Source organism: Lactuca virosa, chromosome 8 (genome assembly GCF_052849685.1).
Source record: "Lactuca virosa cultivar CGN04683 chromosome 8, Lactuca_virosa_CGN04683_v6, whole genome shotgun sequence".
NCBI lineage: Eukaryota > Viridiplantae > Streptophyta > Magnoliopsida > Asterales > Asteraceae > Lactuca > Lactuca virosa.
In genome coordinates, this window is record NC_136433.1 from 89,650,785 (window position 1) to 89,662,600 (window position 11,816).

General features: G+C 35.3%; 1 protein-coding gene across 1 annotated transcript; it reads left to right on the forward strand.

Annotated features, from left to right (window-relative positions):
* Window positions 1-8,684: 8,684 nt before the first annotated feature.
* Window positions 8,685-11,322, forward strand: LOC145134039 (RNA-binding (RRM/RBD/RNP motifs) family protein). The gene is made up of 6 exons (XM_079068964.1): window positions 8,685-8,746; window positions 8,821-8,888; window positions 9,587-9,707; window positions 9,982-10,057; window positions 10,135-10,248; window positions 10,727-11,322. Exons 3-6 carry the CDS (start codon window positions 9,595-9,597, stop codon window positions 11,150-11,152), a joined length of 729 nt encoding a protein of 242 aa, XP_078925090.1. The 5' UTR covers window positions 8,685-8,746; window positions 8,821-8,888; window positions 9,587-9,594; the 3' UTR covers window positions 11,153-11,322.
* Window positions 11,323-11,816: the final 494 nt, after the last annotated feature.

Consider the following 11,816-nt stretch of genomic DNA (forward strand, 5'->3'; position numbering starts at 1 on the left):
ATACTTTGAAAAGTCACATTTCACATATCTAACATTCGTTCCTCCAAGACATTCTTACTTTCAAAATATTCTTTCAAAACATTTCTTTTCAAAAACATTTAACACTTTCATTTCAAAACATTTCATATATCAAAGCATTATATTTCATTATCATAAAATCACTTTTCCATGTACCCCCAAAGTGGGAAAATGCCAATACGTACCCACCTCAATCACACAAAGGTTAGCTAGTCCTCTTCTAGTTCATTTCCTTAGAGTGACACTCTCAAACACCACCTATACAACATATATAAAAGTCAATAAATGACCAAAATACCCTACAAGGGTTCTCAACTTTTCCTAATCTTTAATATGATAAAGATATATGTTTAAAAGGTTTCGGGAAGGTTTCATAACATATAGGTGAAGAACAATGATTTTTGGAACAATCTTCACCGTAATGACAACAGATTTCAACGTAATGGTGGGAGGTTTTACCATAACCCTACGGTGAACCCTACTGCACACTTAAATGTGCATTTTTTCTCATTAAGGCCATGTACTTTGTATAGCTCTTGAAGGCCCTTTCCAATTCACTTGGTACCACTTGTATAGGTTCTCACACATGATTAGGAGGTGTTTTATCATCCAAAAACACTCCTCTTAATCCATTAAGTGCTCATTGAAACCCTTCAGAACGTAATGATCTTCAAGTTGTAAAAGAAAGGTTAACTACTCTATTGTTCAATTGCACATTCCAAAACTTAAATAGTTTGTTCTGAACTTATTGAACACTCATATAAAATTTTTCAAGTATATAAAACCACCATTAATCTCATTGTAAGTACATAAACTAACTATGGAATCCTTAATTCCATTATATGTTTCTCAAATTGCCCTTTAAGTCAAAACAATCACTAGAGCTAGAACTTCACTAGAATTCCTTCATGTTAATGTTCCAATAACATATCTAGAGTGTCAATTAATGTTCATGAATGTCATTCACTTCTTAGAATTCAATCACTATGTAGTTATGCATAGATTTCCCAAAATGCCCTTATGACCAAATATTCCATAAATTCAACTAAGCATCATTAAAGTCCTTATGTTTTTGCATTCAAACCATGTTATTAGTACTAAATCATGTTTATGAGTATCATATACTCATCAAATGCTCACATACAAATAATTCTATTGCTTTCATTCCAATTTCCCACAAAATTAATACAAATCCATGTTTATACTTGATTCTACCATCATGGATGAATTTAAGCATTCTAATTGGATTTGTTACTATTAAATATCATCTAGGTCATAGTGTAACGCCCTATTCCGAATCGATTCTCATTTGGAGGCGGGTGATGTAATTTGGATGATCCGGGTGTTCGGTTTGTGTTTTGGAGTCAAGGGGTATTTCGGTAAAGTGTCAGTTCGGGTTTTATGGAAATTGGATTCTTGTTCGGGAAATTTTGTGGTAGATACGAGTTAGTTAAAGCGTAGAGCTTCTCGTTACCCTTTCATGGATATAAGGATTGTCGGAATCGGATTTGTAACAAAGAAGTTATGGCCTTCAGAGTGTTTTAGGTTTTAAAAGGGAACCCTAGTACGCAGGGCGTACCTAGGGAGTGCGCGGGGCGTACTGCTGTGGAGGATAGTACTCAAGGTGTAATGTGGTGTACGCTTAGCGTACTGCGAAGGGTGGATCAGGAGTGCGGGGCCTCATACGCTGGGCGTACGATGAGTACGTTGGGCATACGAGGGTGAGGTAAGAAAACCCTAATTTTTCTAGTGTGCCCTATATAAGCCTTATGTTAGCCTCTTTTGATCATTTCCTAGCTAGCCTCCATACCCTAAAAACCCTAATTCGTCCCTTAGCCCATGTTTGGTGATCTTGAGCTCTTGTGAGGTTTTTGTGGATCTAGAAGAAGAAGAAGAAGCTCGAAGACTTGTTCTTTGGAAGAAGGATTTGAGATCCAACATTAGCATATGTTTTTGGTGGCTTGGAAGATATAAAGTTCAAACCTTGCCATTTCATTTCATGGATCTACTTCTTAGCATTTTTGGTCATTTTGGTCGTTTTGGTTGGTGATTGGGAGTTAAGGTCGTTTTGGAGCTTGTCTTTGAAGATCTGGATATTTTATGGGTTCCTTGGGCATAAAGGTGCAAAATTTATGGTGTTTTTGTTCCCATGCATGTATTAAGTCAAGTATTAAGCTCCTTTGAGCTCTAGAGTCCCATTTAGCCATGCATGCACATAAAGTTGGCAACTTTGTGTGATTAACCAACTTAGAGAAGTCAGATATGAGTTTGGATCAAAGTCTTAATGGATTAAGAGCTGATTTGGAAAGTTGGTCACGGATGGTGAGTATGTTGGGCGTATAAGTTTGTATGATGCGCATACAAGCCTTTCATGCAGTACGCTGAGCGTACAGGCTGAGTACGCCCCGCGTACTCAGCAGGCTTGGACTTCTCCGTTTTGGGCTTGGTTATCTTGGGCCATGTTGGGCTATCTGGATTTTACGGTTGGACTTTTGTGACTTTATTGGACTTTCTTGGGTGAAGGCCCATGAAAGGAATTGGGCCCAATTTGGAAAATTGGGCCATATTTGGGCCTTAGATGCTTATTTTGAATTTTGGATTTTGGACATATGTTTGGGCCTTGGCCTTGGGCCAAGTTGGATAAAGGGTAAAAAAGTCTTTTAACCTAATTTGGACTCATTGAAACATCCCAAAAATACAGTCCAAAAATTTCGTTTTAAGACTTATAATAAAAAACATAAATCATCCATCATCATAAAGAAAATCCAGAATCATGTATCTCAAAACATCATGTCAAATACTGTATCAAAATCATATGAGAAAAATATCAGAGTCTAAACATCCCAGGATAATATTGTGGTGTGTGCCATGAGATCATCCCGAGCCCTTCCCCTTGCTAGTGGAAGTACCTGAAACCAAAACTAAAAACTGTAAGCACGAAGCTTAGTGAGTCTCCCCAAACTACCACATACCATACACATAAAACATGCAACTAAGAGATACGGGCCCCACCCATACTCATGGAGATACGGGCCCCGCCCACACTCGCTAACTCTGAGATACGGGCCCCGCCCACACTCAGCTAGTACGAGATATGGGCCCTGCCCACACTCGACTACTACGAGATACGGTCCCCGCCCACACTCAGCTACTACGAGATACGGTCCCCGCCCACACTCGGCTACTAAACATACATACGAGTATCACACAGACTACAAGTATAATTAAATCTATCAATCAGGCATATATCCATAATCAAACTAAGCTATGAGATACGGGCCCTACCCACACTCGGCTAACTGGGAAATACGGGTCTCGCCCACACTCGGCTAGTAAACATGCATATACGGGCCAGCCTTGGTGCCTTAGACTCGTCCTAGTGGAAGAAAACTCACCTCGTAAGGCTGACTACTGACAACTCGAGTGAAGAATCTCTGACTGCTGCTCCGACGACTCCCCGACTATCAATTTCATAATAACACTTAATCAAGATTTGATAATTCTTTCTAGGGTAAAATGACCATTTTACCCCTTGGTCAAAGTCAACGCTTGGGTCAAAGTCAAAGTCAAGGTTGACTCCCAGTCAACCCAACTCGTTGAGTTATCTCCCAACTCGACGAGTTCCTGAACTACTCATACTCATGGTCAACTGAGTCAACTCGGCGAGTCCCTTCACAAACTCGTTGAGTTTTGTTTGTCATTAAATCGGGACACCCCGACTCAACTCGTCGAGTCCCTCCTTGGACTCGTCGAGTCCCTCCTTGGACTCGTCGAGTTCTTCAAATCCCAAGTCCAAAACTATGTCCAGCTCACTGAGTCATCTCCTAGACTCAACAAGTTCACTCATTAACAGAAGAGTTGGGGGACCATGACCCGACTCGCCGAGTTGCATGAACAACGCGTCGAGTCCCCATGATCTTAATCTATTCAGTCGATTTCAGTTGGTTTATTGCTTCCAAAACATAAATCTGGACCCCTAAGGTACTTGTGTCACGTAAAGTTTCCAACTTTACGTGCATACATGGGGTTTCTAGCTCACAAGGTCCAAAAAGGTGTCTCATAAGGTGCATGGGACTCCCATGGCCATAAAGTTGGCACCTTTATGCCATGGAGTCCCTCAAAGACTCTAGATCTGCAGTTGATACACCAAATCACGCTTGCATCCATGAATGGTTCCAAAATGCACTCCAAAAATCCCTAAACTACCCCATAAAAAGATCTAGAAAACAAATGGTCAAGATATAGACTTGATTACCAGAAAGTGAAGGAAAAGTGATGTTGCTTCTGGATCTACAACCTTCTCTTGGAGTCCTTTAGCTTCTTCTTCTTCTCACAAGCTTCAAATCACACTAAAACACTCAAAAATGGTTCACACACTCACACAAAGCTCAAGCTCACTGATTAGGGTTTTCTGGACAATGGAGGACGATGAGGGAGGCCACAAGGGGTGTTTTGTTCTTTAAATAGGGGGCCAAACCCTTAAAATTAGGGTTTCATTCTGGCAGTCCTACTCGTCGAGTCGGGGCTACCCAACTCGGCCAGTAGACATCAAAACCCGCGTCCCTCTCAATCTCTACTCGACGAGTTTGGGGCTACCAACTCGTCAAGTTGCCTAGTAAAAATGAGTAAATAAATAAATAATGCATACCAGGGATCTGGCCGTTACACTCATAGTGTGAGTCGGGAGCTACTTATTAATGGGTTGTCATTTTGGTATTTGATAGCTCGCGTGGATTTTAGCGGATATGCAGTCAGAGTTTTATTCGTGGGTTCAGCTGTTGTGGTGAGTCTCCTCACTGTGTTTAGCGGGTCGAAGGCACCAAAGCTGGCCCATTTGGTGTATGTATTATAGGAAGACCAAGGGGTGGCCCTTGGCATTTGTATGAAGGACCAGGAGGTGGCTCGTGGCAAATCTGTATGCAAGACCAGAGTTTGGACTCTGGCAATTAAGTAGATATGTAGTTGTAGATTGTATGCTAGTTGTCTTTGTGATGCTTGCATGGAAGACCAGGAGGTGGCTCTTAACACTTGTCTATAAGACCCAGGGCGTGGTCCCTGTCTTGACAAGGAAAGACCATGATACGGCTCGTGGCATAATGCCAAGACTATGGTTGGCACATAGCACCTCCTATTGCATGTTTGATTAGTATGACTCGTATGTTATGTATTGTATGTGGTATTTGGGGAACTCACTAAGCTTTACGCTTACAGTTGTTATTTATGGTTTCAGGTACTTCTGGTTCGAAAGGGAAGGGCATGGCTTGATCGCAGCGCATACACCCATGCTTTTCCGTAGTTGTGTGATTTTAGGATTGTACTCTAATAACTGTTTTTATTATAAAATTCTTTTAAGTGTTTGAGTAAATGATAAATGGGTGTTTTGGTTGTTTTAAAAATGAATTTTTTAACTTCGTATTTTGGGATGTTCCACATAGGATCCAATCCCATTTGATCAGCAATTACAATATCTCTAAATTGGATTTCTAGGGTTCATGGAGCTTTTTACCCAAATCATTAAATCCAATAATGAGATGGTTAGATTGAGATGAGAACCATAAAACCCACTCAAGGGAGGTTAGAAAACCAAACCAATCATTTATTGTAGGCAAATTTGACATTAGGGTTCAAACCCAATCATGAACTCAAAAATAGAGTTAGAGGGGGATGATTTATACATTTTTAGCCTTTGATTACTTCTTTTCTTTGCTTGAATGTTTCAAAACTCCACTTGGATCAAACCCTAGATACCAAAGAGTGAAGAATCACCATTTCCCTCTTCCATTCTCCCAATCACGTTCTTCCCAAGCACATGGGAGAGAAGACCCATTAACTAGCTTTGAACTTTCCCAACTTGTTACTTTTGGTCCTTTTTGCATAAGCTCTTTCAAAATAACTCCAAACTAACTTGGAAGCTTCAATTAACTTCCAAAATGCTCCCTCTCCATCCTAATCTTCATAAACTTAGTCCAAGTTATTAGTTAGGTCAAATCTATAGTCAAACTAACCCCTTTAACTTTTAAGATGTTATGTGATTTTCACTTATAACTTTCTAAATTTCATATCAACTAATGCTATGATTATCCCTTGATGATTTATTATTTACTTTATTAATTTAAGAACCTAGTCTTAAATTAGAGGATGTTACAATAAAAATGTTTGTTTGTGTGTGTGTATATATATATATATATATATATATATATATATATATATATATATATATATATATATATATATATTCAAAACATAACCAAATTATAAAACATATCCACAAAACCACATAAAAATCAACCATGAATATTAAAATGACATGTTTACAAATGAACATAAATTATTTTCATGTGTTATTGGTTATTGTTATGTGTTATATATATATATACACACACACACACATACTGATATATATATATATATATATATATATATATATATATATGTTGGGTTTTATTTAAAAAACTAGTTTCAAAAACTACAAATAATGGCAAACGGAAGACTTGAGTTTTATAAATAACATAAACATTTTATCACCCATCAATGATCATCTTGCAAGTAAAAGAAATATTTAAAACATAACCATAAAAGGAATAAGTGGTAACAACCTTTGAAGCACTTTGAGTCCTTTACGGGAGGCTTGGAAGTTGATGGAGTGAGGATGAACCCTTGAGACACCAACAATGTTCCAACTTGATGTAATGCTAGTTACAACTCTTAAGCTTTAAAGTCAAACAAGATTATGACTTAAAGAGAGGATGTAAGTAACAAATATCTTCAAAGTGCAAGACTTGAGAGAATATGGAGAGGGGGGGGAGTGCTCTCAGCAATTGCATGGAAGGAATGAACCAAAATGAATCCACTCTCCACTATTTAAAATAGAATGTTAATCCATGAGTCCTTAACCATTAAACACTTTAGACAACCTTGTCCCATAGCATGCACCATACCTTGAATACTTTTGATTAAATAAATAAGAAAGCCATGCTTCTTCCTTTCCCCATGCATGGCTGGCCATGCTTATGGAAAAGAGAAGATTGAGTTTATATTTTATAAACTCAAAGTTTATAAGATATAAACTTTGTCTTTTTGCTAAAAGACAAAATGCTTACATAGTCCAAAATGTTGTACATGACTTATTAATTCATACATTATGAAATAATGTGTTACTTGTATTGTAAAATAACTATTTCCTTGAAATAAATATTTTCTTAATTTATTATAAGAGTTTATGAATATTTATTAAAATCAATTTCTAATAAATAATCATTTGTATCAAGTTGTTGTTAGTGTGACCCTTAGGATCATATGTTATTTAGCAATATTATTTTAATATGACTCTTGATCATACTAGATCTTTCTACATATACATATATATATATATATATATATATATATATATATATATATATATAGAGAGAGAGAGAGTCAAGATCAAATAAGAAGGAAATTTTTGGTAGGAAGGTAAGAAGTTTTTTTTCTACATATTTTTTTCGCGAACAAACAAAATGAATCATTAGATGATTCATTTGTAAGATGATTCACAAGAAAAAATTCTCAAAAAAAACATCTCGATGATTCATTTATACAATGATTTTGTTGTTATTCACTAAAATTGTCATAAAAGTGAATTTTTTTCTTAATTTACTTAACAATGAATCATAAAGATGTTTTTTTGGGAATTTTTTCTTGTGAATCATCTAGTGATTCATTTATTTTGTTCGTCAAAAAAATATATAGAAAAAAAACTTCTTATCTTCCTACCAAAAATTTCCTTCTTACCGGATCTATATCCTATATATATATATATATATATATATATATATATATATATATATATATATATATATATATATATATATATATATTAATTATTAAGCATAGAATCTGTTAGTGATCTAATGTTATTATAAGCATGATAATGTATAATCATATCTTAATTTCTTAGGTTTAACAACTTATCTTATGGTAAATCATATGATCTTATCCTAAGTAGGTATTTTCACTCAAGCCTCACAACACCTAACTTGCTTAAATTATGACTTTGATAACAACTTGTAACATTTTACCTTTTATATCACATTTAAGGCCTCCCAAAGATAGGGTAAAGTACGTTTGGGTTGTCTTTTACATAGTGTCTAATCTTATAATTTTTATGAAACGTATGGATCTATTTATAAATTCGCTATTAAACATGGATCATTTTTGTAACTTTATGAAACATAGGGACCATTTATGTTATTTCTTTGTTAGGCATGAGTCATTTATGTAATAATGTGTAAATTCGTTGTTAGGAAGGGACCATTTATGTAACTTTTAGAAACATAGAAACCATTTATGTAAATTCCCTAATATGCATGTCCATTTATGTAATTCTGTGAAATATAGTACCAACTTTGTAATATTTTATAGTACCAATTTGTAATATTTCAATTAAGCAGAGTCCATTTCGTTTTTTGTGAAATGAAGGGACATATTTTTAGTTTTTTAAATTTAAGGACAATAAATTCATTACTGACCATTTATGTAATTTTATGAAACTTAAAAGACCATTTCTATACTTTTTCAATTAAACAAGGACCATTTTTATAAATATTGCCGACTTCCTAAAATCCCCCGAAATTTTACATTTGCTGATATGAAAAAGAATATAAAGAAAGTCCTTTCGTATAGGATCTAAAACAAAGACTCCGGATTTGCAACAGCTGGTCTTTAAAAAAAAAAAAAATTAAAAAACCGGGTTTGTAATCACCAATTAATTTCATCCACGTATCCTGTTTCAACGTGTGAAGTTGTCCTTGATTATTTGTGCAGAAACTTCTAGTTCTAGCAATCGACTCCACTCTCTCGCAAGATCTCGCCATATCACTGAAAGATAAGAGGTACGTTACCGATGGATCGAGTTGATTCCTATATTATCTGATGTAATCTTTTGATTTAATACGATCTTTTGCTACTCTATCAGCTCGTTCATGTTTTTGATTTTGATTTTGACTGATTGATGCACTGTGTGAACTTTATTGAAGGTAACTGTTGAATCCTTTTTTGAAGAACATCAGTCGATCTGTAAATCTGTTAATGTGATTACCAATTACCAAAATTAAGTTGACAATACAGTACGTGTTATTGAAATTACTTAGGGTTTGCAAGGTTCCATAAAGGAATTTGATTGAGAAGAACATTTTCTTGAATCCCTTTTCTTTTTTATTGAGATGCAGCAGTAACATCGTATAATAATTATGCTAATGAATGTTGATTCAAATTCAGTTGCATCTTGAATCTGAGGATTAGAATCACAAAAGTGATTTTGCAGTATCTTCTCTTTTAGAATCCATCTACAATTGGGTGTTTATTTGTTTTCTTGGTTGATTAATGATTATCAGGACTTTTTGATTTCTTCTGTTTCATGTTCGTCTACCTCTCTACCCATCTAATTTGGTGTAAAAGACTTGTAGTTGTTTTTGCCTTTTATTCTACTCTTTTATATATGTAGATCAAGGCAAAACACAACCTTTTGATACATATGTTGGTTATTTATGTACATGTTAATGACTAATGAATGATCTTTTTAATTTAACAGATTTGGATATGACTCTAGAACATATTGTTGAAGTTACAGGCCTTTCCCCTAGGGCAACGGATCAAGATGTTTACAATTTCTTTGCTTTTTGTGGCGCAATCGAGCATGTTGATATTGTGAGGTGATTTCATTTTATTATATTTTTATAAACTTCTCTTACTAATTATGGATCTATCCCATTCGCTTCATAACTTATTATTATGTGAATTGAGTTAAGTTAACAACTCTTTTGGTGTAGTTAGTAAATAGAACTATAACCTATCAAGTAAAAGTTAATAGTTATGAAAGTTAAAAGGAAAAATAATATATATGCTTAAGCTAAGAAAGGGAAAATGACAAAACAAGTCCCTATTCCACACAAGTATAATATAATTAGACTTTTTTTTATCTAACAGGGCGGGGGAATACGCGTGTACGGCTTACGTAACCTTTAAGGACGCGTACGCTCTGGAAACAGCTGTCTTACTTAGTGTAAGTTCTTCTCATGTGGTCACCTCAGGACATTAAAACAACAATTATTAAACCTTAATATTTTCAAACTCTTTTAGGGAGCCACACTTTTGGATCAAACCATTTGCATAACGCGATGGGGACAAGATGTGGACGAACCCGAGTTTTGGAACCAGCAGTCGTTTTCACATGATGACGGGAGTAGTTCAAATGTAACATATCTTTCTCTTTATATACAAAAATATTCATTAGCTATAAAACTGTAAAAACTCGTCCCACATGGATAAAAGAGCAAGGCAGATTATAAGAGCATCTCCAATGACATCTTTTTCATATGCTTTTTGGGTTAAAAAAAAAAAGCTTTTTAACATTGGAGTAGGCTTTTTAACTCTTCCAGATATACCCTTTATTAATTATAAAATAAAAAACTCAATCTTCTACATGCCCTTTTATGTCATTTTACATATTTCGGCTAGGTTGTCAGTTAGTTTACCAAACTTTGTTTTTTAACCGGCTAGCAACTAGCTTTTCAATTAGTTTACCAAACACAGTCTTAGTATTTTAATTAAATTTCTAATATATTAATTTGTATAAGTTAAAATTGGTGGTACAACTGTCAAATGTCTACTGTCAATCAGTAATTTTGGACTTGAGGCGATACAAATACAATCTCTCTATCAATCATGACAGATACACGCAGACCAATACGCATACACAGCTGGCGAAGCGGTGACATTAGCTCAAGATGTGGTGAAAACGATGATAGCGAAAGGCTACATTTTAGGCAAAGATGCTGTTGGAAAAGCCAAACAATTCGATGAGTCACATCAGGTTTCTGCCAGTGCGGCGGCAAAAGTGGCGGAGTTGAGTGAGCGGATGGGGTTGACCGACAAGGTGTTTGCCGGAGTTGAGGCGGTCCGGTCGGTTGACCAAAGGTATCATATATTGGATACAACTAAATCGGTTGTGTCGGCCACTGGAAGGACGGCGGCTGCCGCCGCTACTACGGTGGTTAATAGTAGTTATTTTTCAAAAGGTGCTCTTTGGATGTCGGGTGCTTTGAGTAGGGCGGCGCAAGCGGCGGCGGATTTGGGGTCTCATGGGATTAGTAAGTGAAGTAAGTGGGTCGGTGGGTTTTCCTTGGTTTTTTTTTTGTTTTTTGTTTTTTGTTTTTTTTTTTTTTTTTGTTAAAAGAAGTTGGAGTATTGTAGTTTGTATAGGTATGCATTAAACTTTAAAACTCTTGTTTTTATTTTAAGTTTTATAAATAATTGATATATTAAATATGATAGGAAAAATTAGAATAAGAGTACGGTTTTCGAAATAAACAATTTGTTTTGTAGATGATTGGACCATTTTTTATATGAAATGTATGAAATTGGTATATGAAAAAAGAATGATGTGCATGTGAAAGTAATATTAGCCTCAATTTTTTGTAACATAAAGCATGAATTATTGGTGGGTTTGTTTCCTCACATGAACCGGATGACTCGTGCTACATTTAAATTTTTATATTGATGAACTCGCCGACTCATATTTAGTATAGGGATGTAAGTTATAATTTATTGCTTCTGTTGTAAACGTTGAAAGCTACTTAAAATGAAGAAATGTATCAAAAAGATCGTGATAGTTTAGAAAGGTCTAATTGCATAAAGTAAGGATTTATTTAAATTCAACTTTAATGTTAAGTAATATACCTTTTGTTGTCTGCCTTAGCTAAAAGCAGGTATTTCATCGGTTTTAATGTGACGATGATAATTTGTACAACTGTGATACTTAG

Bases quoted from the DNA above. Each gene is read 5' to 3' on its own strand.
- LOC145134039 (XM_079068964.1), top strand. From the start codon at position 9,595: ATGACTCTAGAACATATTGTTGAAGTTACAGGCCTTTCCCCTAGGGCA. The intron at 10,058-10,134 runs GTAAGTTCTTCT...AAACTCTTTTAG, and splicing joins AAACAGCTGTCTTACTTAGT to GGAGCCACACTTTTGGATCA. The intron at 10,249-10,726 runs GTAACATATCTT...CAATCATGACAG, and splicing joins ATGACGGGAGTAGTTCAAAT to ATACACGCAGACCAATACGC.